General features: G+C 44.2%; 2 protein-coding genes across 2 annotated transcripts in view; one reads left to right on the forward strand and one right to left on the reverse strand.

Annotated features, from left to right (window-relative positions):
- Positions 1-10,074, forward strand: part of TATDN1 (TatD DNase domain containing 1) — a 42,185-nt gene extending 32,111 nt beyond the window's left edge. The window contains exons 10-12 of the mRNA XM_062188013.1: positions 4,674-4,744; positions 6,336-6,462; positions 9,876-10,074. Coding sequence (XP_062043997.1) covers positions 4,674-4,744; positions 6,336-6,462; positions 9,876-9,978 — 301 coding nt within the window. The 3' untranslated portion in view covers positions 9,979-10,074. The remainder of the gene's footprint in view (positions 1-4,673; positions 4,745-6,335; positions 6,463-9,875) is intronic.
- Positions 10,075-10,234: 160 nt separating this feature from the next.
- RNF139 (ring finger protein 139) lies at positions 10,235-25,704 on the reverse strand. The gene is made up of 2 exons (XM_062188012.1): positions 25,504-25,704; positions 10,235-12,697 (listed from the first exon to the last, which is right to left on the reverse strand). The coding sequence occupies exons 1-2, from the start codon at positions 25,682-25,684 to the stop codon at positions 10,875-10,877; spliced, it is 2,004 nt and encodes a 667-aa protein (XP_062043996.1). The 5' UTR covers positions 25,685-25,704; the 3' UTR covers positions 10,235-10,874.
- Between the last annotated feature and the right edge of the window lie 1,866 nt (positions 25,705-27,570).

Genomic DNA, 27,570 nt, shown 5'->3' on the forward strand with positions numbered 1-27,570 from the left:
TAACCTAACAATTAGCTTCCTACACTGTCACCTTTTAAAAAATGTTTTATTTTTCATCTATTTAAAAGGTAAAATGACTTGGGGGGGGGGTAGTGTTAGATATCTTCCATGTGCTGGTTCATTCCCCAAATGCCAGTAACAGCCAGGGCTGGGCCAGGCCAAAGCCAGGAGCACAAAACTCCATCTTCGTCTCCCACATGGTTGGCAGGGGCCCAAGCACTTGAGCCATCATCCACTGCCTCCCACAATGCATGATCAAGAAGCTGGATTGGAAGCAGAGTAGTTCTGATATAGGATGTGGTATCAAAAGTGGCAGCTTAAACCACTGTATTGCAACGCCCACCTCTCACTTTTACCTGTAGCTCTAAGTCACCAGGTCATGTCCTGGACTGTCCCGTATGGAACTCCCAGTAACAATCCTCACTGAGAGAAGAGAAACGGCAGTAAAATTGTCCTACGTTGATGAAAACAAAGGAGACCCAACACTGGCAACCTCCTTAAATATAAATGGACACCCAAGGACCACCAGACAAATGAGATGAACCAGTAGCATGAAAAAAAAAAAAAAAAAAGCCAAGATAAAAGGCAAACTAAACCCAATAAGGAAACATTCCTTAGGGGGAAAAAAAAACTTTTAAAAGGCCCAGTGTATTCAGATTTGAGATATTAGATTCATACAATGTGAACATAATGCTAATGGAAAATATGAAGGCAATAAGAGCTCCTTAAAGATTAAAAATGGTTGCCAGTGTTAAAAGCAGCATTGAAAAAAATAAGAGAGTTAACATACTACACAGAAAGCTAATGTTTTTCCCCAATAAAAAACCATGACTGTGTAACCAAATAATAGACACAGAATTTTCTTTTTTAGAATTATGCTAGCCAGGCCGGCGCCGTGGCTTAACAGGCTACGCCTCCGCCTTGCGGTGCCGGCACACCGGGTTCTAGTCCAGGTTGGGGTGCCAGATTCTATCCCGGTTGCCCCTCTTCCAGGCCAGCTCTCTGCTATGGCCCGGGAAGGCAGTGGAGGATGGCCCAAGTCCTTGGGCCCTGCACCCGCATGGGAGACCAGGAGAAGCACCTGGCTCCTGGCTTCGGATCAGCGAGATGCGCCAGCCGCAGTGGCCATTGGAGGGTGAACCAAGGCAAAAAGGAAGACCTTTCTCTCTGTCTCTCTCTCTCACTATCCACTCTGCCTGTCAAAAAAAAAAAAAATTATGCTAGCCAATCAATGAAGGACTAATATAGTTATGATATCTACATTTGCATCTCCTGACAAACTAGCTATCGGCTGGTTTATATCACAGAAATACAATCAGATTTTTATATGCCTTGATGGAAGATCATGCCACCAACTATAAAACAGCCTTACCCCCTACAAAGAAAAAAAAATCCAAACGGACTCTGTAGGTGGTACCTTTCATCTCCTAAGATATTCAGAAGAGGAGAACCTGCTAAGCTTCATTGCAGACATAAAATCAGCAAATTCAAGACTGGGTCACTCTTGAGGGCAAAACACTTGATTTCTTCAAGCAGTAAATAGTAATGGGAGATTTGAAAGACTAACATGTAGCAAGGTATACATCTCTTTGGGTCCTAATTCAAAGAAATCCCAAAAGAATTAATGATGTTAAAATAATTAGGAATTTGAATACTGGATATTTTAAGATTAGATTTTGGGTTTTCTTAGACATGACAGTGTGGCTTCACTTTTCAGAAAAGAATCCTTATGCTTAGAGATCCATGTTAAAAGACACTTTCTGAATTAAATACTGGAATGTTGGAACTATACAACATTTGGAATTTCCTTAAAGATGACTCATGAGAGAATAGGGCATAAGCTAGAATTGGCCATGGCATTGCTGCTTGATGGGGCTGGGTGATGGGTTTATGGGAGGTCTGTATTATTCTAGTTATGCATATATTTGAAATTCTCCCTAACAACAAAATTTGAAATTTAAAATGTAACATAAGGAAGTAACCAAAAAAATTTTTTTAATTTTATTTTGACAGGTAGAGTTATGGACAGTGAGAGAGAGAGAGAGAGAGAGAGAGAAAGGTCTTCCTTCCGTTGGTTCACTTCCCCAAATGGCCGCTACGGCTGGCACTGTGCCGATCCGAAGCCAGGAGCCAGGTGCTTCTTCCTGGTCTCCCATGTGGGTGCAGCGGCTCAAGCACTTGGGCCATCCTCCACTGCCCTCCCGGGCCACAGCAGAGAGCTGGACTAGAAGAGGAGCAGCCAGGACTAGAACCTGGTGCCCATATGGGATGCCAGCGCCACACGTGGAGGATTAACCAAGTCACAGCGCCGGCCCCCAAAATGGTTTTTAGTGGGTGAATAAACTGTGGTACATCCACATAATGGAACATTATTCAGTGCTATAAAGCAATGAGCTACCAAGCTGTGCAGACATGGAGGGAACTGAAATATGTATTACTAAATAGAAGAAGGCAGTCTGAAATGACTATATACTGGAAAAAGCCAAACTGTTAAGAAAGTGAAAAGATCATTGGTTGGGGCCGGCGCTGTGGCATAGCAAGAAGAGCTACCACCTGCAGTGCCAGCTTCCCATATGGGTACCGATTCGAATCCCAGCTGCTCCACTTCTGATCCAGTTCTCTGCTATGGCATGGCAAAGCAGTAGAGGACGACCCAAATCCTTGGGTCCCTGCACCCACATAGGAGACCTGGTAGAAGCTCCTGGCTCCTGGCTTCAGATCGTCCCAGCTATGGCCACTGTGGCCATTTGGGGAGTGAACCAGCGGATGGAAGACCTCTCTCTCTGCTTCTACCTGTCCATAATACTGCCTTTCAAATAAATAAATAAATCTTTAAAAAAAATGATCATTGGCTGGCAAGGGTTAAAAGGGAGGGAGAGGGAATAGGCAGCGCACAGAGGACTGAAGAGTGAAACTCCTCTGGATGGTAGTGTCATGGTGGACACATACCATTTGTCCAAACCCCAAGAAGTGAACACTCCCAAGAGTGAGCCCTAAGAAGCATTGTGGACTGAGTGATGATGATGTGCAGTGTGGGTCCATTCATCACAAGTGGGCCAATATGGTGTGGAACTGTGCTGGGGGAGGGGGCATGGGGTAAGGCAGGAAGCCCTGTACTTTCTACTATTTTGCTGTGAACCTAAAACTGCTCTAAAAGTTAGTGACTACAAAAAATTTTCAAAGGCACCATTACCTTTCATCACATTTTGGAATAAACCATGGCAAATCTCACTGGCATAGTGCAGGTGTTTTAAGTTCACACTCATGGGTCTTTGGATGAGCTGGGTTCTGGCTGACATGGCACTGAGCTCTCTGCCACAGGCCACATGTTGGGTTCAGATCTGTGCCACATTTTTTCATTTTGGGCACCCAGGTTGATGAGGTGATGACTCAGTACATGCACTCAGAAGGTGATCAGTTTGCCATCCAAATCCCAAAAGTCCCTTTCAAGTTCATGGCCATGTCACCCACTGATTGAAAGCAAGTCTTGAGGCCAAGGCCAGATTCAAGGAGTGGAGTTGGCCCCTCCTAAGAAGAACATATAATTCTAATAGAGGAGGGTAATGAATAGGGAGCAATAATCTACTGTCTCAGGACCTGAAAGTCAAAGTTACGGGTATGAAAGTGTATTGCCTTTTGAATACCTCTAAATTATGTAAATTACCCAAGAGAAGCAAATAATTTTTTTTAAAAAGTTACATTTTACTTGGACTTAGAAAGCTATTGAAGGATCAACTGATAAGTATGAAAAATTATACCTTCTAAAGGCAGATCTGGTTGAAATAGTTGTGCTTTTTGTTTTTTTGTTTTTTGTTTTGGTTTTTTTTGACAGGCAGAGTTAGACAGTGAGAGAGACAGAGAAAAGTCTTACTTCCATTGGTTCACCCCCCCCCCCCAAATGGCTGCTACAGCCAGCATGCTTCGCTGATCCGAAGCCAGAGCCAGGTGCTTCCTCCTGGTCTCCCATGCGGGTGCAGGGCCCAAGGACTTAGGCCGTCCTCCACTGCACTCCCGGCCCACAGCAGAGAGCTGGACTGGAAGAGGGGCAACTGGGACAGAACTGGCACCCCAACCAGGACTAGAACCCGGTGTGCCGGCGCCGCAGGTGGAGCATTAACCTAGTGATTCGCGTCACTGGCCTGAAATAGATCTTTAAATTTTTTTTTTTTTTTTTTTTTTTTTGACAGGCAGAGTGGATAGTGAAAGAGAGACAGAGAGAAAGGTCTTCCTTTTTGCCGTTGGTTCACCCTCCAATGGCCGCTGCGGCCGGCGCATCATGCTGATCCGAAGCCAGGAGTCAGGCGCTTCTCCTGGTCTCCCATGTGGGTGCAGGGCCCAAGGACTTGGGCCATCCTCCACTGCCTTCCCGGGCCATAGCAGAGAGCTGGCCTGGAAGAGGGGCAACCAGGATAGAATCCGGCGCCCCGACAGGGACTAGAACCCGGTGTGCCGGCGCCACAAGGCGGAGGATTAGCCTGTTAAGCCACGGCGCCAGCCCAGAAATAGATCTTAATATGGATTCTGTGATGGATAAGAATGTGAGAATATTAAAGTAAATTGAAAACAAAATCGGTTTTGGGGTTAGCTTTTTAATTTGTTTTAGACAGATTTATGATAAAGTTATTCATTAAATACCACTTCTTAAAATATATATATACATTTTTCCCCTAAAGCTCACTGAAAACTGAGGCTAATTTGGAAGTTTTGAAGTCAATACCTAGTGAAAAATTGATGATTGAGACAGGTAAGTTGATGTTTTCAAAATTTTATTAAACCATATCCCCATCCCTTAAAAAAATAAAGCTGGAAAAGGAAATTTCCCTTCAGGCTTACTGTTGAAGTGAACAAAGATTTTAAAACAGCAAGGTCAACCTCCAGTTACACTTTTCATAAGCTCTTTGGGGGCTGTTACCAATTCAAGGAGAAATTATGCAAGTCATTTTTATTTTCAGTTTTGCAAGTCTGGCCAAGCCTAGCACTTCCCAAATGGGATGTCAGAATGTGGTAACTAAGGAGGTTGTAGTTAGGAATGTTTCATTAAACAAGCAGTCCTGACTAAAGCATTTCATTCACCTCAGGGTTTCAAAATCTGTTCAAGAATTTCTTTAACACTTGTCTCTTTGTAATGGCTGAGTTCAATAGCACTTTTAAAGTGGAAACATTTAAATCAAATTGTTTCAAAGAATTTTAGGATCTGTTGCTTCTTAAAACAAGATTAAACAAACATTTATCTAAACTCTTAACACAAGGTTCTCCTCATACAGAGGACTTTGAGAAAATCAAGACTGAGCCATTCTGAAGAAATAAGTTTTATTTCCTTGGGTAGTCATGCAAACTAAATGATTCAAAGTACAATACTTGTACATTGAGTAAGCCACTGTAATTTTTTTTGTAGATAGGTATTTAAAGCTACTGTTACACATTCAGTAGAGGCCATATAGAATTTAACTTCAGTATTTTCATGTTGTATTTCTTTTAGGCTTAGGTCTTTTTTATAAAGCATTCTGTACATCAGCAACAATGTAGTAGAAAAAAGGAATTAAAGTGAGTCTTAGAAGGCATTTAAAATTCAGTATTTTAATCTTATGCTTTTTATTAGAACTGTTTTCTAAGAAAATTAAAAATGAAAACCATTTATTAGTAAACAATTTAAATTAATTTTGTCATTTTGGAAGCTGAATCATGGCATATAATTTAAAGGTTATATATTAGTTTGATAATGTCCAGAAAACAAACAGAAACCCTTTAAAAAATACCTTTGTTTCTGGGGCTGGTGCTGTGGCACAGTAGGTTAATCCTCTGTCTGCAGTGCTAGCATCCTTATGGGCACCAGTTATAGTCCCGGCTGCTTCTCTTCCAATCCAACTCTCTGCTATGGCCTAGGAAAGCAGTGGAGGATGGCCCGAGTGCTTGGGCCCCTGCACCCGTGTGGGATACCTGGAAGAAACTCCTGGCTTCGGGGCTGGCGCAGTGGCTCACTAGGCTAATCCTCTGCCTGCAGCGCCGGCACACCGGGTTCTAGTCCAGGTTGGGGCGCCAGTTCTGTCCTGGTTGCCCCTCTTCCAGTCCAGCTCTCTGCTGTGGCCCAGGAGTGCAGTGGAGGATGGCCCAAGTGCTTGGGCCCTGCACCTGCATGGGAGACCAGGAGGAAGCACATGGCTCCTGGCTTCAGATTGGTGCAGTGTGCCAGCCGTAATGGCCATTTGGGGGGTGAACCAATGGAAGGAAGACCTTTCTCTCTGTCTCTCTCTCACTAACTCTGCCTGTCATTAAAAAAAACAAACAAACAAACAAACAAACAAACAAAAAACCTTTGTTTCTTTGCTTAATTCCAGATGCGCCTTGGTGTGGTGTCAAAAGTACACATGCTGGATCAAAATTTATAAAAACCTCATTTCCCACGAAAAAGAAGTGGGAAAATGGGCATTGCGTAAAAGACAGAAATGAACCCTGCCATATAATGTAAGTATTTGGCTTTCCTGGTCCTCACAGTCATTAGTCGGATACCAGATGCCACTTACAAAATGAACTGAAAAAAAAAAAAAAGGATTAAGGTTTTGTGAAATCCAAACGAGGTTCAGTCAAAGATCATTTTAACCACAGTGATTTAGAGCAACTGTGCTCGAATTGCTGTAGGTCAGCTCCTCTTTTCAGATTCTTACAACCCAAGTGACTCTGCTGCAGCACTGAGAGATTCTGGTTTGATTCTGGTGGTCTGTCCTATGGCAGAAGGAAGAGCCCTTCAGGCTGGCCGCGTAGTTGCCTTACCTAGTTGCATTTCTGTTCTCATGCAACTTCCTTGCTCCTGTGTGTAGGAACCAGGAAGCCTCGCAGACCTCTGATGTTATGACTTCTGCCTTTTAAATAATCTGACTTGAATAAATCTAAGAAAAAGCACGTTTCGTTAAGCCTCAGAACATAGTGACAAGTGATAGGATTTCCTTTTTCCACCAAAATAAAGGATCGAACTTCATGGAATTTTATTTCCTATTAAAAGCAGTTATTCAGAATATTTTTATTATAATTATGGCACATAAAATGTTACTATCCATGTAACTCTCAAGAGCTATGAAGAATGTTATAACAAACAGGAAAAATTGGTGGAATCATTGCTTTGGGCACATATCCAATTTCTTGTTTGCACAGATAGTTTAAAGCTAAACTATATCAATCTAGTGTGGTTTACCAGTTCAGAGAATTGGGCATATTTATAACAAATCATAAAACTGTTAGATTCTGGATTGTAATAATTCCTTCCATATGTGCCATCTTTTAAAGAACTTTTTAACAGACAGAATATTAGAAAACCAGATCTAAAATTCCCTAGGCCAAGAAGTGGAGAATTGTCGTATAAAACTATATTTGAAAGGTTCTTTTCCTTTATTAGCATGCTAGCAATGGCAAAGACATGAACACTGAGTGATTTAAAACCCACAGGGTAAGGAATAGATTTACATCCTGGTTAGAAGATTCACTTTAACTTCTATGAAATTCGAAGGGTACTTGCAAATTTAGTCAGGAGACAATAATTTTAAAAAATTCTTTGAAGATCTAAGATATTAGAGAAAAGATACTGGTATTTTGCTAGTTTAAAGGAAATAAATAGTTACCAACAGTGTATCCAAGTCAATTTTCTGTACTACTTTAATCTTACATAAAATTATAGCTGTTGACTTTGGCTTTACATTTGGTGGGCAGAATTTCAAGTTTTTTTTTATATTAGTCTGTAAATCTTGAGTATCAACCAAGTGGGTTGAGCTTAGAACCGATATTTGCAAGCTGAAACATTTAAACCACATTTCTAAAATATATATGCCTCTAATATAATGGTAATTACTAATTTGCAAGTTAATTCCTACTTAGAAAGTCATTTTATCAGTCTCTAGTCTGTTGAGTTTTACGTTTTAACTATTTATGTGGAGGCCTTCCCTCCCCATTAGATTACCCAGTTTTTGAGACAGCCATTGTGGAGCTCCTGTACTATTCAGGAAGTGTACAAGTGACTCAGGGGGCTACACGGAAGAATCAAGGTACCCTTGCCTTTGTCCTTACGCTGTGAATAGGTTTGTCGTGCTAGGCACTTTGGATAAGGCTCTCAGTGAGTCAGACAGGGATCCCTCCTGGAGCAAACAAGCAGATAGCAGTCCGAGATGGTATTTTTCAGAGGCATGACTGTAACTGTGACCATAGGACACAGCAGCTATTTGCCTTGGAAGGCAATAGGAGAGAACTCTTTACTAAGGTGGTATTTTCAGCTGTTTACCGAACACGACTGGGAGGTGGGCCACACACTGGGAGCGAAGGCAGACTACTGAAGGGTTTGGCTGGCCCAGGGGAACAATGAGTTTGGTGCGGCACGAAGTAGGATGCACCGGGTAAGCAGAGGAGAAGTCTCGGAAGACAGAGTGAGCCCAGATTGTGAGAGCTCTTGAATGCCAACCTTAGTGGTTCCGATTTTATCAGGACCCAAAGGATTTTAAGCAGGGGAAGCATTTTGTTTTCTGTGAGCCTGGGTGGCAGGAACTGTATGTCTTGCAAGACTTTAAAACCTGTGCTTGGTGTAAAGTGCCACATTTAGCAAAAGCCACTAAATTTTCAGGAACAGCAAACTTCCTATTATTATTATTATTGTAGAATGATTGCAACTCTCCACCACTCAAGGTATGTGGAAATAGCTTAGGTGCCCAGAGTCCAAACATCAGCAGAAACTTTGTATTATCAAACATACTAAAACAGAATGTTCTACTCAGCACCAATGGATTTCTCATAAGCAGTTTCTAAATATGAATGAAGTGGTTTTGTTATATAATGTTAGCAAAACTGTTGTGAACTTTCAAACAGTATCATCAGAAGCACAATTTACAATGAGTTCAATTCTGAAAATTTTGTGGTTTACTAAGAAAAATGCTTTTCACTACATTAATTTGTCAGGGATTGACTTTAAACAGCTTTTCTTTCTTGCTTTTCACGTATTTTAATTGCCAGATAACAAAAACATAGTAATCAGTTTGTTTACTATGCACACCCAGCCAAGGCTTTTGTGTCACTAATACAGAATGACCACAATTCCAGTTCCTCTTACATTTCCATCCCTAATTTCTTTAGGTGTCCACATTTAAAATACCCATTATGGGAGCCAAAAGCTTGAGACAGAGAATATTAAAATTTTAATTTTGACTTTGTAACTTTGTACTTCATGTATAAAAAACATTCTACCCATTTTAATACTGCTTGGAGACACTGCTGACAGTTATCATTGTAGGCAGAAAAACTCAGACGGACTCCTTGTATTCTGTCTTACAGAGAAAACAGTACTCACACAGATAGCTGGGTCTCCCACCAGGGCAAAACCAACCTTTTCCCAAGTAAACCACTTCATTTGTTGTCGTTGGCCTGGTCATGCAGCCATTCTTGCTGTCTCTGAAGGCCTAGTTCTCCAAGCAGTGCCCTTCAAACCTTGGCTGCTTCTCCCCACGCCCCTTTAACTTACACTGTGATTCATTTACACATACGTATGTAAATACAATGAAACCAAAAGCAACTGGACTTATATTAAGGCAATGTATATTTCCTTTTTTCAACTATTCATGAGAACCCACTAATGAATGGGACTAGTTTTAAAGGAAGAACTGGTTCCACTGTGTGAATTCCATGATTGTGGTGCTTCTGTGAATTAGTAATTTATTCCAATCTGGTTCTTGGCTCTTGGATAGTCCCAGAAATTTGTCTGTAATTTCTGGTAATGTTACATTTTTCTATTGATATTGCTGAAAACTAATAAAGTTAAAGCTTTGTTAGAAAGATTATTCTACACTTCTGAAACAGATACACACTTAGAAATTTTACCGTTCATGTTTGTTTTTGCTTTGTTTTAGTCAAATACTGGAGATAATGTCGGCGGTAAGAGATGAGGACCCGCTGGAATTAGCCAATACACTATATAACAACACCATTAAAATATTTTTTCCTGATATTTAATTGGCATGTGTCTTCCATTTTCCATCACATATGTGAAATTTCATGGCAAAATTTACTGTAAGTTTCAATAAAGAAATTCTCTGGAAATTGTTTAAAAAGGTATCACTGTACACCATCCTCCATTTTTACCCATAAAATCAGGTGGTTGTTGTTTTTTAATGTAATTTAATACCTTAGTTTAAAACAATGAAAACACCCAACTATTTTCATTTTATAATCTCTTCAAAAGTCTGAAAGGACAATTTTATGACAACACTGCAAAGAGAATGGCTAACAAATATGTTGATTTTTACATAAAAATTAAACAACACATTCTGGTTTCTATTAAAGTTTAGTTGAGATAAGCTTATTTCTCAACTTCTGAATCATGACTTTTGAACCCAGCTCAACCATACTGCTACTCAAATTTCAAAAAAAGGTTAATTGCTTCTGGCAGGCTACTCTTTTTCCTAGTTTTAAAATACTCTAGCATTTTCCCTCTGGTCCAAATTACTTATTTCCTAGACATTAATGTGATTCATCCTCCCACCATTTTAAAGAAAAACTAGGGCCCAGAGTTTGATACATCATATAATTTCATTGAGGAATCTTTGGCACAGTTGACGCACTGTATGGTTGTATCTATTAAAAAGCTATTTGTTCAAATTTTGTCATAAAAATGTGAAAACATTTTATTCTATGTACAATAATGTACACATATTTAAATAGGTCACCAAAGAGACCAGAAGTAATTAAAGAGGTATATTTACAGTAGCACATCACAGTAAACGGAAAACTATTCACAGATTCAACATTGATACTGTTGTTGTGCTTGGTTACACACTGCAGTGAGGCATATTACTCCACTCTGGTGAACTGAGTTTTAAACAGATACCTCGATGATAGTACATGCTGTTTTAATCAGTGTCATCATTAAATTCTTCAGCTGCTGTGTCTGTGTGCTGAAGCGCTCCGTTTCTCTCTCTCTCAGCCTCATCGTCACAATCTGTGCTGTCGTCCTCGTTCAATTCCCTGTCAGATTCAGCAGCAGCTTCTCTCGCAGCTTCCTCGGGATTTTGATTCTCATTGGGTGCGATAAATCCATTGTTGTTGGATACATTTGAATTATCCTTGATATCATCTTCGATGTACACTTTTTGATGGCACATTGGGCAAGTGTCTTGAATGTACAGCCATTTCCGAAGGCATAGTGCGTGGAAATAATGATTGCATGGTGTAATACGGGCAGATGTTGTAAATTCATGGTAGCAGATTGCACATACATCATCTATTTCTTGCAAGCGGCTCCCTTTTATTTCAGGAAGTGAGTTAATTTTCTTAACAGCAGTCCTACGATTCATGAATGTCTTCCAGCCATTTTTTGCTTGTAAGTAGATGTTAAAATACGCGTGTAGGCACATCATACAGGCCCGAATTTTACTTCCGGACTCAAACATCATAGTATAAGCCCCATTTCCAAACATTACTACTCCAAATATAAATTCGATAATATTGCCTGTTGAACGAACATAGTAGACATAATCATCCAGCTTTTCCCAGAGGACATTATAGTAGCCATCGATCATGAACAGTGTATACACAGTGAGAGAAACAATCACTTTCAAGCAGAGTTCCACACAAAAGGCTGTAACCGCGAACAACCAAGTATTGAGTGCATAGTGATGCCAAAGAACATAACTGAGTAACACTGGAAGGATAAACAGGCAAGCAGAGACAAAGAGCACAGGAAAATGTCGACGAAAAGATGACACATGAGAGGCACTGAGCGACATTAACACAGGGTCTGTCATTCCATGGATGAAATGCAGGACTGCAGTTAATAAAAGGCACATGTTTCTACTCAAGCGAATAAGTCTCTCTTCTGGTCTGAGCCCACTTAACCCAGTCTGAAGCGCCAAAATAAAAAACAGAACAGGCGCCACAAAACCAAGCCGCCTGTCGTCTTCTTCAGTCGATCCGATGAAGGCCAGTATCCCGAGGCCCAGGTAATGAGCTATTGAGGAAATGACAGCGCTCATGCCCAGTACAGTCAGCGTCGAGTCACATCCGCTAATTATAAGATTACAGATGAGGTCCCAGAAATCATCCCGAGATAGAAAGAAGGAATCAGTTTCATTTGCCATTCTCAAGATGTACATTAACACTGTAGCCTGAGCTGTAATCCTTGTGAGCCAAAAGACTCGAAGTATATCTGGGAAACGAATCCTCTTCCATGTGTCCTCCATCAATAACTGTAACCCATAAATTCGATACATGTGCCTCACTAAAAGATAAACATAGCGTGTGGAATAGTAAAACCACTTAAGTTTGACTACCAAGACAAGCACTGTATTTAATATGAGAATCAAGGAAGAAGTAAAAACTAAAGTCTCTCTGATGTGTAATGGTAGCTCTGTGATTAAGCCTATTACAGGAACCAAGAGGTCCAAAATAATTAACTGTGAATGGATGGAATGAATCTGGAGCAGTGTAATGTATCCAATCCCAAATGTCAGTTGTAGAAGGATGATGGCCATCCACAGCGAGGGCCCTTTTCGAGGAAGCAGCTCAATTTCAAAAGCTGATGTGTTGTAGGCACCTTCATAGAAGTCAGTGTGCAAGGCAGCATAGTAGTTCACCAACACTGCAGAGGTTACTAGCAGAAAGGTTGAGCTGTACATGTAAAACTTGAAGAGAGATCGCTGCGACAAGATCAGAACAACACTGGATACAAAGATACCTGCAAAGGAAAAGAAAAGGTCATCTGAATGAAACATTTTTAAGAATGGTTTTTTTTAACTTTTATTTAGTAAATATAAATTTCCAAAGTATAGTTCATGGATTACAATGGCTTCCCCCCCATAACTTCCCTCTCACCCGCACCCCTCCCATCTCCCGCTCCCTCTCCCATTCTATTCACATCAAGATTCATTTTCAATTATCTTTATATACAGAAGGTCAATTTAGTATATATTAAGTAAATATTTCATCAGTTTGCCCCCACACAGAACACAAAGTGCAAAATACTATTTGAGCACTAGTCATAGCATTAATTCACATTGAACTACACATTAAGGACAGAGATCCTACATGAGGAGTAAGTGCACAGTGACTCCTGTTGTAGACTTAACAAATTGACACTCTTGTTTAAGGCGTCAGCAATCTCCACAGGCTCTAATCATGAGTTGCCAAGGCCATGGAAGCCCCCTGAGCTCACCAACTAATGGTTTTCCATTAGTACTTAAATTCTTTAATGATATTCTTCCTTTAATTATGAATATTCTCAAAGATATGAACATTAAGCCTAAAGACAATTTAGGCTGAAAGGGCAGAAGTTTTGTAAAGTCAGAGTTCAACAGGACAGACCAAATTATTATTATTTTTGACAGGCAGAGTGGACAGTGAGACACAGAGAGAGACAGAGAGAAAGGTCTTCCTTTGCCATTGGTTCACCCTCCAATGGCCGCCGCAGCCGGTGCACCACACTGATCCGAAGGCAGGAGCCAGGTACTTCTGGTCTCCCATGGGGTGCAGGGCCCCCAAGCACTTGGGCCATCCTCCACTGCCTTCCCAGGCCATAGCAGAGAGCTGGCCTGGAAGAGGGGCAACCGGGACAGAATCCGGTGCCCCAACCGGGACTAGAACCTGGTGTGCTGGCACCGCAAGGCGGAGGATTAGCCTGTTGAGCCACGGTTCCGGCCTAAAAAATCTCAATCCTTATTTTCTAATTTCCAAAGTAATTCAACTAACACTGTATGTCTAGGCACCCAATTACTAAACTATTTATATTCAAGACAAACTGGTAGTTATACATCCATTTTAACATATTTCAAACATAAAAGAACATGCCAACTGTAATTCCACAATCATTAAATTTGTAGAATTAAATGTATTTTAAAATAATTCATCAAAAAAACATTAATTAAAAATCGAAGGCCAGCGCCATGGCTCAATTGGCTAATCCTCCACCTTGTGGCGCCGGCACACCGGATTCTAGTCCCGGTCGGGGCATCGGATTCTGTCCCGGTTGGCCCTCCTCCAGGCCAGCTCTCTGCTGTGGCCCGGGAAGGCAGTGGAGGATGGCCCAAGTCCTTGGGCCCTGCACCCCATGGGAGACCAGGAGAAGCACCTGGCTCCTGGCTTCAGATCAGCGCGGTGCGCCGGCCGCAGCGCGCTACCGCGGTGGCCATTAGAGGGTGAACCAACAACAAAGGAAGACCTTTCTCTCTGTCTCTCACTGTCCACTCTGCCTGTCTAAAATAAAATAAAATAAAATAAAAAATAATAAAAAAATTTAAAAAAATCCAAATGGAAAACATTTGTTCCTATTAAGTCTTAGAATTCTTCATTATAAAGTGTTTTTTGGGACATCAAGTTTACGTGTTTAAATTTATTTTCATTTTATTTGAAAAGCAGAGAGAGATCTTCCATCCTATGGATCTCTCCCGCAACACCCGTAAGAGCCAGGGCTGGGCCAGGGTGAAGACAGGAGCTGGGAACTCCATCCTGGCTCTCCCAGGTGGGTGAGGTGGACCCAAGCACGTGGGTCCTCGCCTGCTGCTCAGGGATGCATTAGCAGGAAGCAGGGCTGCAAGCAGAAGACCTGGGGCTGGAAACAAGCTCTCCCATAGGGGATGTGGGCAAGCCAAGCAGCCTTTTACCACTGTGCCGACTCCCACCCAAACGTGTAAGGGTTACACTTGCGCGTAATTCCTCCTTTTCCTCCAACTGTGAACTTGGATCAGCTCTTTTTTCTGCTCCTTAAATTTGAGCATTCTCTAAATGTCCAAATTCAATCTTTTTTCTCTACATACTTCCCTTCAGATTTGAGAAGTGCCCTCCAAGTTCCCTGAGTCTTATTTCTTCAAGCAGCCAACGCTTCTTACTGTTCTTCAAATTACAAAAGGAAAATTCAGGCCGGTGCCATGGCTTAACAGGCTAATCCTCCACCTTGTGGCGCCGGCACACCGGGTTCTAGTCCCGGTCAGGGCGCCGGGTTCTGTCCCGGTTGCTCCTCTTCCAGGCCAGCTCTCTGCTGTGGCCCGGGAAGGCAGTGGAGGATGGCCCAAGTCCTTGGGCCCTGCACCCGCATGGGAGACCAGGAGAAGCACCTGGCTCCTGGCTTCGGATCAGTGCGATGCGCCGGCCGCAGCGGCCATTGGAGGGTGAACCAACGGCAAAGGAAGACCTTTCTCTCTGTCTCTCTCTCTCACTATCCACTCTGCCTGTCAAAAAAAAAAAAAAAAAAAGGAAAATTCAGAAACCAAAACATGGTGAGCAAAAATGGTACTAAATCTCCCCCTCCTCTACTCCATCCCTAACCAATCTCAACAGTCTAATGATGTGTATCCAGCCTGACTTTTCTTTGTGCTCTGACAAAAAAAAATCCCTTTTAAAGTAAGTACCATTATTCTTCTCAATGGTACTTCTTCTACTCCCAGCCCCAGCCCCTCAATTTTTGCCAACTAGTTGCCAAGTTCTACTAACACCTGTATCTCCCTTTTTTTAGTGACACCAACTAGTCAATTTGTCTCTAAAAGTTCATTTTGTCCAAATCTATCTTTAAGCCAAACTGCCTTTCTTCATTTTTCTGTTTAAAATGCATACTCCCAAGCTCTGAAATTACCATCAGCTATAACTTCCTTGTCCTGGCATTGAAAGGATCCAATTTGCTTTAGAGTGGTATTCCTTTCCAAAACACACACCCCAACAATGTGCCAGACTGCTTCCCAAATATATTCCCTTTACTGTCATTACACATTTATATTCTCTCTTCTCAGCAGAGGGGCCCAGCAACTTCCCAAATTCATCCAAATTCCTGACTGCCCCTCGCAGAGACCCACCTGTGTGCCTGCTGTTGCTCCAGCATACCTTCAGACCTTAGTGAAACACTCACCACTCAAGGACTCACCCCCACTGCAGTCTGTGGGTTATCAGAGCAGACGGCATCTACCCTATTACATACAATGTGTCCCTAACAGCAAGCAAGGATCTACTTTGTACACCAATGGATCCCACGATATTGTGCACAATTAGTATTCACTGGGGAAATAAGTGTTACAACAGGATGTTTTTAAAGGTAATCACCAAAGACAGCCTACTTGAAAAACGAAGCCTACAAAGGTGGAGACAGCACTGAGACAGCAGTCTGGAGTACATAAAAAGTGACAAACTCCAAAGTGAACAAGGACCTAGCCACCTTACTTAGATGTAACCAAGAGAGATGCACACTTCAGTAGAGCCAGAGTTCCTTTAAGTGATGACTTTGCCCATGGACTTAAAAATGCATCCTGTTCCAAAGTATTGGGTCATGTGTGAAAAGTAGAACAAAAGCACAAAAACCACCGGAAGATACACAGTAAGTAAACACTGCTAGCACAGCGTACACTTGTTTTAATTCCTAACCCAAACTGTAGGTTTGCGGGGCTCTTAAATTTTTCTTTATACTCATGTTTCTACCTTTGAAATGCGGAAAGAAGTGGCTCTCACTTTAGAGAAGAAAAAGCCACTTCCCAAGTACTAAATCCCATAGCACTGTTCTCTCTCTGGCCTTTAGGCAGTATTGTTCCTAACATCAGAGCTTTGTTGTATTTTTCACAACTTTTGACATGAAACACTTTTTTGACATTTACTCTAAAGGTCTAAGATATAAGGCCCAGGGAGTTAGGAGCACAAAGTTCTCACTGGGAGTTAGGAGTAACCTACTTAAGGAATCACGGGAATATATAAATGTTGCTTTATAAACAACAACAAACCTCAGGACACAAGAGAACAGAATTAAGTGAAATCACAACTCAGAGATCTTAGTCCAATTCTCTAGTGATTCGACAGTTTTACCAAAGTTCTCAAGGCAGAAAGAGGCAGGCATCAAAATCAATTCAGGAGCTTTGAAACTATATATGAACTCAATCCATCAGAATAATTAGGGCCTTTTCAATTTGGATTACCCCAAACAAACAAAAAGCAAAGAGAAAAAAAAAAAAAAAAAAAAACAGGCATGCTGGTTACACAACCAAGTGCTTAACTCTTTTATGTGAAAAGCCTACTCATATCCTTAACCTATTCTGGGAATTTAAGATTAAAAACTAGGAGGAAATAGGAGGCCGGCGCTGTGGTGTAGTGGGTTAGGCCTTTGCCTGCAGTACTGGCATCCCATATGGATGCAGGTTCGTGTCCTGGCTGTTCCTCTTCCGATCCAGTCTTTGCTTGTGGCCTGGGAAAGCAGTAGAAGATGGCCCAAGTGCTTGGGCCCCTGCACTACATGGCAGATCAGGAAGAAGCTCCTGACTCCTGGTTTCGGATCAGCCCAGTTTCAGCCATTGCGGCCATTTGGGAAGCGAACCAGCAGATGGAAAACCGACCTCTCTCTCCCTCTCTCTGTAACTCTGCCTCTCAAATAAATAGATAAATCTTAAAAAAAAAAAAAAGGAAATAGGACATACAAGTACCTTAAATACCTTTAATACAATCTAATCAGCGGAAAAACCTTTCATTACCCAACAGCATGAACATGGAGAATCAGGTCCAGCACTGTGGCATTGCAGAGTAAAGCCACCACCTGGGATGCTAGCATCCCATGTGGACTCAGATTCGAGTCCTGGCAGCTCCACTTCCCATTCAGTTCCCTGCTAATGTGCCTGGGAAATGGCAGGGGATGGCCCAACTCCTTGGGCCCCTCCACCCACATGGGAGACCCAGATGAACCTCCTGCCTCCGGACAGGCCCAGCTCCGGCTTTTGTAGCCATTTGCAAAGTGAACTAGCAGATGGAAAATTTTCTCTCTCTCTCCTTCGCCCACCTCTCTCTAACTCTGCCTTTTTTTTTTTTTTCTGGACAGGCAGAGTGGACAGTGAGAGAGAGACAGAGAGAAAGGTCTTCCTTTTGCCATTGGTTCACCCTCCAATGGCCGCTGCGGCCGGCGCACTGCGCTGATCTGAAGCCAGGAGCCAGGTGCTTCTCCTGGTCTCCCATGGGGTGCAGGGCCCAAGGACTTGGGCCATCCTCCACTGCACTCCTGGGCCACAGCAGAGAGCTGGCCTGGAAGAGGGGCAATTGGGACAGGATCGGTGCCCCGACCGGGACTAGAACCCGGTGTGCCGGCGCCACAAGGCGCCGGCTCTAACTCTGCCTTTCAAATAAACAAATAACAATAACAAAGTATAACAAATAACTAATAACAATAATAAAGTAGTAAAAAAGATGCAGAATCACAGAAGCAAATATTACTACCTTACTCCAAAGGGAGCCCTAAACAAAATTTAGGACAAAATAAAGTGTCTTGAAATGCTGTACTTATCTGTTGGCACATGGGTAAATAAATTACAACAGATTTTATATCAAGCTAATTTTGGGCAAAAAATTATATTCTAAATATTTCATTAATAAGATGAAGTTTTGCTTTTAAACTAAAATTGTAACAAGTATTTTTATTAAAAATACATGAACATGGATTTTTTTTTTTAAAGATACATTCAATGAAGAGTTAGCCCAATATTTCTAGTCACTGTCTTCCCTATGTGTATCATGAAATGTATATTTGGTCTTTGTGTAGATTCCAAACATACAGCTCCTAAAATCTTTGGAATCTGGAGTGACAAGTCTCTTGTATGCTAAAAGATGACTGGTGGCTCCTGGACAGCTTCAGAATGGCGGCTGGGTGCCAGGGAACCCAATCACATGATTAGGGGTTTGGAACTTCCAGTCTCATTCCCATCACTCACCCTTGAGGACGGGAGAGGGGCTGAAGGTTGAGTTAAGGAAGCAAGGGCCAATGATGTAATCATTCATGCCTATGCAAGGAACTTCCATAAAAAACACAAGACTGAGTTTTGAGAATTTCCCATAGTGCTGTGCACATGGAGGCTCCTGGACAGTGTGGAGTGTCCAAAGAGGGCACTCCTTCTCCCTGTCTTCACCTTGCCCTGTACAACTTTTCCATTGGCCATTCACCCATGTCCTCTGTAATAGCCTTTATAATAAATGGGCAGAGGCTAGTGCTGTGGCACAGTGGTCTAAGCCGCCACCGACATCCCATATGGTTCGAGTCCCAGCTGTCCACTTCTGTTCTAGCTCCCTGCTCATGCGCCTGGGAAAGCAGTGGAGGATGGCCCAAGTCTTTGGGTACCTGCACCCACATGGGAGACCCGGATGAAGCTCCTGGCTCCTGGTTTCAGTCTGGCCCAGCCCTGGCCATTGCAGCTATTGGGGAGTGAACCAGCAGATGGAAGATCGATCTCTCTCTCTCTCTCTCTCTCTCTCTCTGCCTCTCATCTCTGTAACTCTGCCTTTCAGGTAAATAAATAAATCTTTAAAAAATTAATAAAATAAATAGGCAAATGTAAGTAAAATGTTTCCCTGAGTTCTGTGAGCTGCTCTAACAAATTAAGTGAACCCAAACAGGGAGTTCTGGGACTGCAAATTCACAGCCAGCTGGTCAGGTTAGAAGCATGGACCACATCTGTGCATGGTACTGGCCTCTGGAAGAGAACAGTTCTGTGAGACTGTACTCCAGCCTACAGAATCTGACACCATCTCCAGGTAGGCAGTGTCAGAACTGCATTTAATTGGAGAACACCCAGCTGGTTCCGCTGAAGCTGCAGAATTGGTTGCTGGTAGGGGAAATCCCCACACACATTTTTTTGAAGACCAGAGGTCTGAATTAATGCTATGAGAACAGGAAAAGCACTGTGGTGTCTCCCCCCACCCCATATCATTAGCTTACCAGCACCAAAGAGGTAGAAATACTACAAATTTCTTGTATATCCTGACAAATTAGTAAACACATATTCATACATACTTTTTACTCAAAGAGGATCTCACTATATTATATATATATATATTTATTTTTATTTTTTTTTATTTTTGACAGGCAGAGTGGACAGTGTGAGAGAGAGACAGAGAGAAAGGTCTTCCTTTGCTGTTGATTCACCTTCCAATGGCCGCCGCACCGCGCTGATCCGAAGCCAGGAGCCAGGTGCTTCTCCTGGTCTCCCATGGGGTGCAGGGCCCAAGCACTTGGGCTATCCTCCACTGCCTTCCCGGGCCATAGCAGAGAGCTGGCCTGGAAGAGGGGCAACCGGGACAGAATCCGATGCCCCGACCGGGACTAGAACCCGGTGTGCCGGCGCCGCTAGGCAGAGGATTAGCCTGTTGAGCCACGGCGCTGGCCCTATATTATATATATATTAATATATACATATGTATATTAAAGATTTATTGGCCATCTCCCACTGCTTTCCCAGGCCATAACAGAGAGCTGGATCATGAGTGGAGCAGCCAGGATTCAAACCAGCACCCATATGGGATGCCGGTACTGCAGGCAGCAGCTTTACCCGCTATGCCACAGTGCCAGTCCCCCTATATTACATTTTTTAACCTTTTATTTAAAATTTATTTTTCTAAAAGAGAGCATCTTCCCACTTATATCAACATTAAGGTACTTCTGTGAATTGCCATTTTATCATTTACTCATTCATCTAGGAAGTTTTTTCCCTGAATTGTGACATTTAAAAATATTCTGAATATAAATCCTTTCACAACTAGAGGGAATGCAAATAACTGCCAGGTTTATAGCTATCTTTTCACTTTTTTGGATGCTGCCTTTGGATTTAGCAGAGGTTTTAATATCATTCATCATTTGTTTTATATTTCTTTTTTTTCTTTTTTATTTATTTTTTTTTTTTGACAGGCAGAGGGGATAGTGAGAGAGAGAGAGACAGAGAGAAAGGTCTTCCTTTTTTGCCACTGGTTCACCCTCCAGTGGCCGCTGCGGCCGGCGCATCTCGCTGATCCAAAGCCAGGAGCCAGGTGCTTCTCCTGGTCTCCCATGGGGTGCAGGGCCCAAAGACTTGGGCCATCCTCCACTGCCTTCCCGGGCCATAGCAGAGAGCTGGCCTGGAAGAGGGGCAACCGGGATAGAATCCGATGCCCCAACCGGGACTAGAACCCTGTGTGCCGGCGCCGCAAGGCGGAGGATTAGCCTGTTGAGCCACGGCGCCGGCCAATATATTTCTTTTTTTTTTTTAAGATTTATTATTTATTTGAAAGTCAGAGTTACACAGAGAGAGAGGAGAAGGCAGAGAGGTCTTCCATCCGATGGTTCACTCCTCAATTGGCGGCAACGGCCGGAGCTGCGCCGATCTGAAACAAGGAGCCAGGAGCTTCTTCCGGGTCTCCCATGCGGGTGCAGAGGCCCAAGGACTTGGGCCATCTTCTACTGCTTTCCCAGGGCATAGCAGAGAGCTGGGTCGGAAGCGGAGCAGCCGAGTCTCAAACCGGCGCCCAGCGCCTATGTGGGATGCTGGCGCTTCAGGCCAGGGCATTAACCCGCAGACGCCAGCCCCTGCTTTTATATTTCTTTAAAGAATTGTCTCCTCTGCTCTAAAGTTGAAACCAAAAAGAAGCTACTATATTTTCTTCTAAAAACATAAAGCACTGCGATTCACATCTGGGTAATCACTCACTCAGAATGGACACGAGGAGATAATTTTTTCGCACATGAATAAATCGCCACTAGCTGAGCAATCTCTGTTCCCTCAATGTACTCCAGTTCCACCTCGGAAACATCGCAGCTTCTCCGTGTACACTGCTGGTCTGTTTCTGGGCTTCTGTCTGCCTCTCCCAGTTGTTCTCAACCCAGATTAGATTTTGCTCCCCCAACCCCACTCCTACCCGTGGAGGGCATTTGGCAATATCTAGAGACAGTTTTGGCTGTCATAATTGGGGGGATGGGTCAGGGTGCTACTGGTATCTAGCAGGTAGAGGACAAAGATGCTGCTGAAAATCCTACAAAGTGTAGGAGAGCATCCTACTGCCCCAGCAAAGAATTACCCTGTCCAAAAATGTCGATAGCGCCACTGCTGAGAAGCCCCAGTGTCTCCCTATGCTAATCCTACTTCTGCTTCATTTTGATTTTTCACTTTACAGGTTTTCTCAACTCTTCCTACAGTACCAAACATAACTTTAAGAAGTTTATCATTTGATCTAATTAAATGGCCAGATTCCCATGTAATACATACTCAGGTTAAAGTTTGCTATTTTGTTATTTCCAATAATGCTGTAATGAATGTCTTTGCCCATAGTCTTTGTATAATTCTCGTCTATAGGCCAAATCCCTAAGCTGGAACTGTGAGTCAAAAGGTATACAATAAATGCTAAATAAAATTCAATCTAGAGCAGCATAATGCTCAATTAGCAAATTTAAATCCAAGGCAGAAAATGTAAGCACAGGAGTTTGTTTTAATGACACCAAATAATTTTTTTTTTTTAATGTTTATTTTCATTGACTTGAAAGGCAGAGGGAGAGAGAGAGATAAATCTTCCATCTGCTGGTTCACTCCCCAAATGCCTACATACAACCAGGCCTGGGCCAGGCCAAAGCCAGGTACCATTTCCATCTGGGTCTCCCATGTGGGTGGCAGGGGCCAAGTACTTGAGCCATTATCTGCTGCCTCCCAGGAGTCATTAGCAGGAACTAGACTGGAACTAGAATAGCTGGGACCCGAACCAGCACTCCAATATGGGCTATGACCATCCCAAGGGGTGCCTTAACCTACAGCGCCACAAGGCCCAATCCAGTGCCAAACCATTTTACATGGAAATTATGTAGTCTACCAAAACTATAAATTTACCTATTTCAAATAGGTAAAATGCCAAACTTCTTCTAAATCAAACAATGAATTCTTCACCAATCTGATTAGTAAAATGTTCTTTTAACTGCATTTATTTAATTACAAATGAAGTTAAGTATTTTTTCTCTTGTTTATTGACTTCTGCATTTTGTTCATTGTGAATTGCCAGGCCTATTTTTCTATGGAAGTATAAGGTTTTCCTACTGAATAAGAAATCATATATGATACAATGATTTCCCCCTTGGCTTGTCTTTTTCTAAGGATTTTTTAAATTATGCCATAAAAATGTTTTCATTTTTATGTACTCAAATTTATCAGATTTTCCCTTGTAATTTCTGCATCTTATTTTATGTCTTAGAAAGTCCTTTCCCACCTAGATGAATTATCACCATATGAGTAATACTATTAAAGCAAACTCCTATGCTTGCACTTTCTGGATTTAAAATTGCTGATTCAGCATTTTGCTGCTTTGGGTTGAGTTTCATTTAGCATTTAACAACTCCTTAGAAACAACTTTATGTTCTAATCTATATCGTGTACAATTCTGTTTGAATCTTCAAAATGAAATGCTTTATTTTCTGACCTACTGAAATCTCAAATTAGTTTGATGGCAAATGAGAATACAATTGTAGCACCTCTTTGTAGGCAGGGGAAATAAAAACTTCAAAGACTACAAATATAATTGGTAATGCTTTTATACAGATAGATTTCCATTTTTACAAATTAACTTTAAAGAAAAGGGTGAGGTTGACACCATTGAGTATAACAGTAGTACTAGGAAGTCTCCAACTACAAAAACATGAACCTGGCAGAAAATTAATTGCAATATCTAGTAGGACCTTTTACACATGAACCTATCACTTTTAATAACATAGTCATTTTAGGGTGAATTATTTTAGTACTAACACGAGTTTTTTTTATTTTTATTCTCAAATATTTGAAAAGTTAGCATAATTACACTGGTACAGTATAAGTAACATATTTGGAAACTTTCATATTTTTAAAAAAGTCTAACCTAAACAATATTCTAGAATCAAATTTTTGAAATAAACAGCATCAAAATCTTGGAGATGCTATCATAAGAACATGTAGTCTAAATTGACTCGTTAAAATATTTTTAAAAAGCTAACAAGTTTATTAAGAGCTAACACTTACATATCCAAAAGCGCTCTTTTAAGAGATTACATTTCTACTCATTTATTGTCCAAACATTCTGTGAGATGGTAAAGAAAACGAAATCACAGAGCATGTAAGTCACTCCCCTTAAGCCCCGTTCTTTAAAATTGTCAAATAAACGTCCATGATTTATTACAAAAACAAGAAGCATGGAGAATACAAGGAGACACCAGACTGCTTTGTTCAATGTTGTTAAACTACACATGATTTAACTGGGGAAAATACTCCCTGTCCTGAAAGCTGCCCCGTTTGAATGAAGCTCAACAGGGTACCGCAGGAAAGCACCAGGTCCCCCAGGGATTCTGAGAGACTGCCATTAGTATGCCCTAAGAACACTCAAGGCAGTGGCTGTGCTATTTCTGGAATGAACATGCAGAATCCTCGCATCCCATCCCTGTCACCAATCATGGTGACAAGCATACATTCGCAGAGTTAAGTAAGAGCAGCGGGAATTCAGTAGCGGAAGGGTAGCTGAGAAGTCTGGTGCTACAGAACGTCAAGTTCACATCTCTCAGTGTTGAAGCCCAGCACGTGATCACTACTACACCATTCTGTACCTGGATCACAGCGCACGGAGGAGGGAGCTGAACCACAACCGATGTCTAAAGGGTTTTGAAGTCCAGGCTGACAATGACTTACCCACTGGGATCAGAACACTGACCCCTGTGACGCTCAGTGTCCCGACCTGTAAAGTGAGGAGAACACCACTCACCTCTAAGGAATGCCTGAAGGTTAAGTGAGACAGCACCAGCGCCAATGCTGTGCGACAGCAGACAACTGTGGGACGGTCGCTTATTGCTAAGAACAAAATTCAGCTTTTATTGCCACCCCTTCGCCTTAGGAATACAGCAACAGATGGCTGCTAATTCCGAAAAGCTTGCTAAGGACCCCACTCTCAGCCACACTTCAAAAGCCTACCAGACTGATCACAGCAGTGACCTCATCGACAACATTCGCCAATTTGCAATTACTTCGAAAACATTCTTGTACACACAAGTGCCTCTCACGCTGGGCGTGTAAGTGAAGATGGAGACCTTTCCAACACTCCATCCATAGGCAACAAAGACAGCCATCTCCCGGGTGGTCTTCTGCAAGTGTTTCCTGCTTCCCAGCCAACATTTTAACATCACGTTGAACACCTTTTCGTTTATTCATGGGAAACGGAAGATCTCGTTATTAGTGTCGCCTTCCTCGGGAGGAATTTTTGGTAACGGTTCCAAGGTCTGACATTCAGAGCCCGGCTGGGATGTCACCACCGCCCACAGACTCTCCACGATCCTGTGGACCCGCGGATGCGGCACAAGGGACCACACGGGCACTCCGAATTTTTCGGGGTGGGGTGGGGTGGGGACTGAGGTCCACGCCTTGGCGCAAGTCCAAGGTCACGCACGGCGCGACAGGGACAAGCAGAGCGGCTTCCCCAAGGCTGCCGCACAGGACACGGTGGGTCAGCACTCAGTCCCCAGGAGAAACAGCAGGTTCACACACCCCTGGCTCTCCCGCCGCCCACACGCAGGCTGGCGGCGAGGACCGCGCCGCTGTCACCTCCGAGACGAGTACCAATTCCTCCACGTCCCACCCTGCAAAGACGGCCCTGTGGGGAATCGAACCGTGGTCCCCAAAGACACACATTCCCCCCACACACGCACACGAAGCACGGCCTGCGCGCGGCTGCCCCGCGCCCCGGGGCACGTCGCGGGCCGCACAGCAGTTCGGGGCGCAGGCACCCCGGTCCCCTTACCAAGGAGCCGGAGGAAGATCTGGAGCACGATGCACAACCCGCTCTGGCTGGAATCGTAGTAGGAGTTGAAGATGGCGTCGATGATGTAGAGGCAGGGCACCCGCAGCGCCACCTCGAGCGCCGCACAGACCTGCTGGTGGGCCATCCGCACCTGCAGCGGCGGGGGCCCCACAGCCGCCATGAGCCGCTGCCACACCGGGGCTGGGCGGGCCGGGCAGGGCCGCGCGGGGCAGGGCCCGGGGGCGGGGGCTCAGCGGGCGTCTCCGCCCCGTCCGCCCTCGCCGTCGGTCTCCCTCACGGCCCGCCCCGCCGCCCGCTCGCGTCTCTCGAGCTGGAGCAGGCGGCGGCGGCGGCGGCGGCGGCTCCCCGGGAGGTGTCTGGGTGTCGGTGTTTCCGGCTGCCTATGGTCTGGCTCCTCCTCCCTCCACCGCCTCCCCCGCCCGGGGAGCCACCATCTTGACCCCGCCTGCCTCGGCCTCTGCCTCAGCCGCTGTTGCTAGGCCGGCCGGCTGCGCCCGCGGTCACGCGAGACCGCGAGGCCGCCGCGCCACCGCTTGCGTCATAATCCGGCGCTCGCAGCGTCACCCGCGGCGCGGCAGGCGGCGCGAAGCGTTGCCATGGTTCCCGGCGCCGCCTTGGCGCCACCGCGCGGTGGTTAGCGGTACTCCTCAGCGTCGCCCTGGGGCAGTGCGGCGTCGCCTCAGCTGGCGAGTCGAGCTCCGCGGGTTGGGATTCTTTGCTGTTTTACGAGAGCCCAGTAAACGGCCCATAAACACAGTTCAGAGCTGCTTGGGAAGAGAAAAGCCGAAGGACGCCACCCCCCAGGCCCGGCCCCAGCAGCCTCCGGGAACCTGCCGGTCAGGGCGCCCTGGGTCCTGGTCCGGGCGTCGCGCCATGTCGCAGCCGAGGCTCTACGTGGCACTGGGCAGGTGTGCAAGGCGCGGCCAAAAACACCATGCCTGTCCTACCTCCGTCCCACATGGAAAACGCTGAGCGCGTGGGGCGGCCCCGCGTGCTACCGACCGGGGAGCCGTGGCGTGGGGGCTGGAGCCCGGGCCGCTCTCTGATTTCCCTCTTCGAGGTAAGCACGCCCGGTGTGCTTCCTCCGGAAGGCATTTGAGGTCTTCATTTCCTCAGCCCCTCTCGCCTACACGTGTAGTTGGTAAGATCTGGCCGTCCTCGTGTTTCGCCCCTCCACCACCAATGGAGACTGAAAGGTAGTCCGAGTCAGTACCGTACACCCATGGTTTCTTAGCTGGAGGGAGCAGGAAGCCTTGGCTCCCAGCTCAGCGTGCATCCTACAATCCAGTTTCTACCTGGACCCCATGGGGGCGATCAGGATCCCCCAGGGGCAGGAGCGTCAGTAGTCCAAGTGTGGAGCTCCTCCAAAAACCTCTTCCTCAGGGCGCAGGTGGTCAGAGATGGGACCCACCCAAGTCCTGCCTGTTTTAAATTTCTGTTATTCCGTTAAGACTGCCCACGTGTCTGCCTGTTGCTTGCTATGTACTGTGCACTGGGCTTACAGCTTGGCGTCGGTCTTGTCTTGGTGGGTATTATCCCTGTTTACAGAGGAGGGAAATTAGGCTTTGATGAGTAACAAAATCCCAAAGGTAGTAGGTGAGTGGTGGGCCGCAGTTACGTCGAAAGCCACAAAGACTCAGGGGATGTCAACCCACTTCAGGCATCTCTGATTTTCTTTTCACCCACAGCTAATTCTGCAACCAAATTGTATTCATTCTTCACCGTCTCTCTCTCTCTTTGTTTTTAAAGATTTATTTGAAGGGAGGAGTGAGAGAGATCCTACCCAAATGGCTGTTGAAGCCTGGAACCAAGAAATTTCATCTGGGTCTAACACGTGGGTGGCAGAGACTCAGGTATTTGAGCCATCATTTGCTGCTTCCCTGTGTATTAGCAGGACACCAGTTTGGAAATGGAGTAGCCCACACTCTGATACGGGATGCCACCGGTCCTTACCCACTGCACCACAGCACCTGCCCCATTGTCTTTTGCACCAGTCTCCTTTCTATTACTGCCGTCACCACCCTAAATCAGCCTACTGTCGGTTGC

This window comes from Lepus europaeus, chromosome 4, assembly GCF_033115175.1.
Source record: "Lepus europaeus isolate LE1 chromosome 4, mLepTim1.pri, whole genome shotgun sequence".
NCBI lineage: Eukaryota > Metazoa > Chordata > Mammalia > Lagomorpha > Leporidae > Lepus > Lepus europaeus.

Excerpts from the sequence above, each read along its gene's own strand:
- RNF139 (XM_062188012.1), bottom strand. The coding sequence starts at position 25,684 with ATGGCGGCTGTGGGGCCCCCGCCGCTGCAGGTGCGGATGGCCCACCAG. Across the intron at positions 12,698-25,503 it reads GATCTTCCTCCGGCTCCTTG|GTATCTTTGTATCCAGTGTT; the intron begins GTAAGGGGACCG and ends TTTCCTTTGCAG.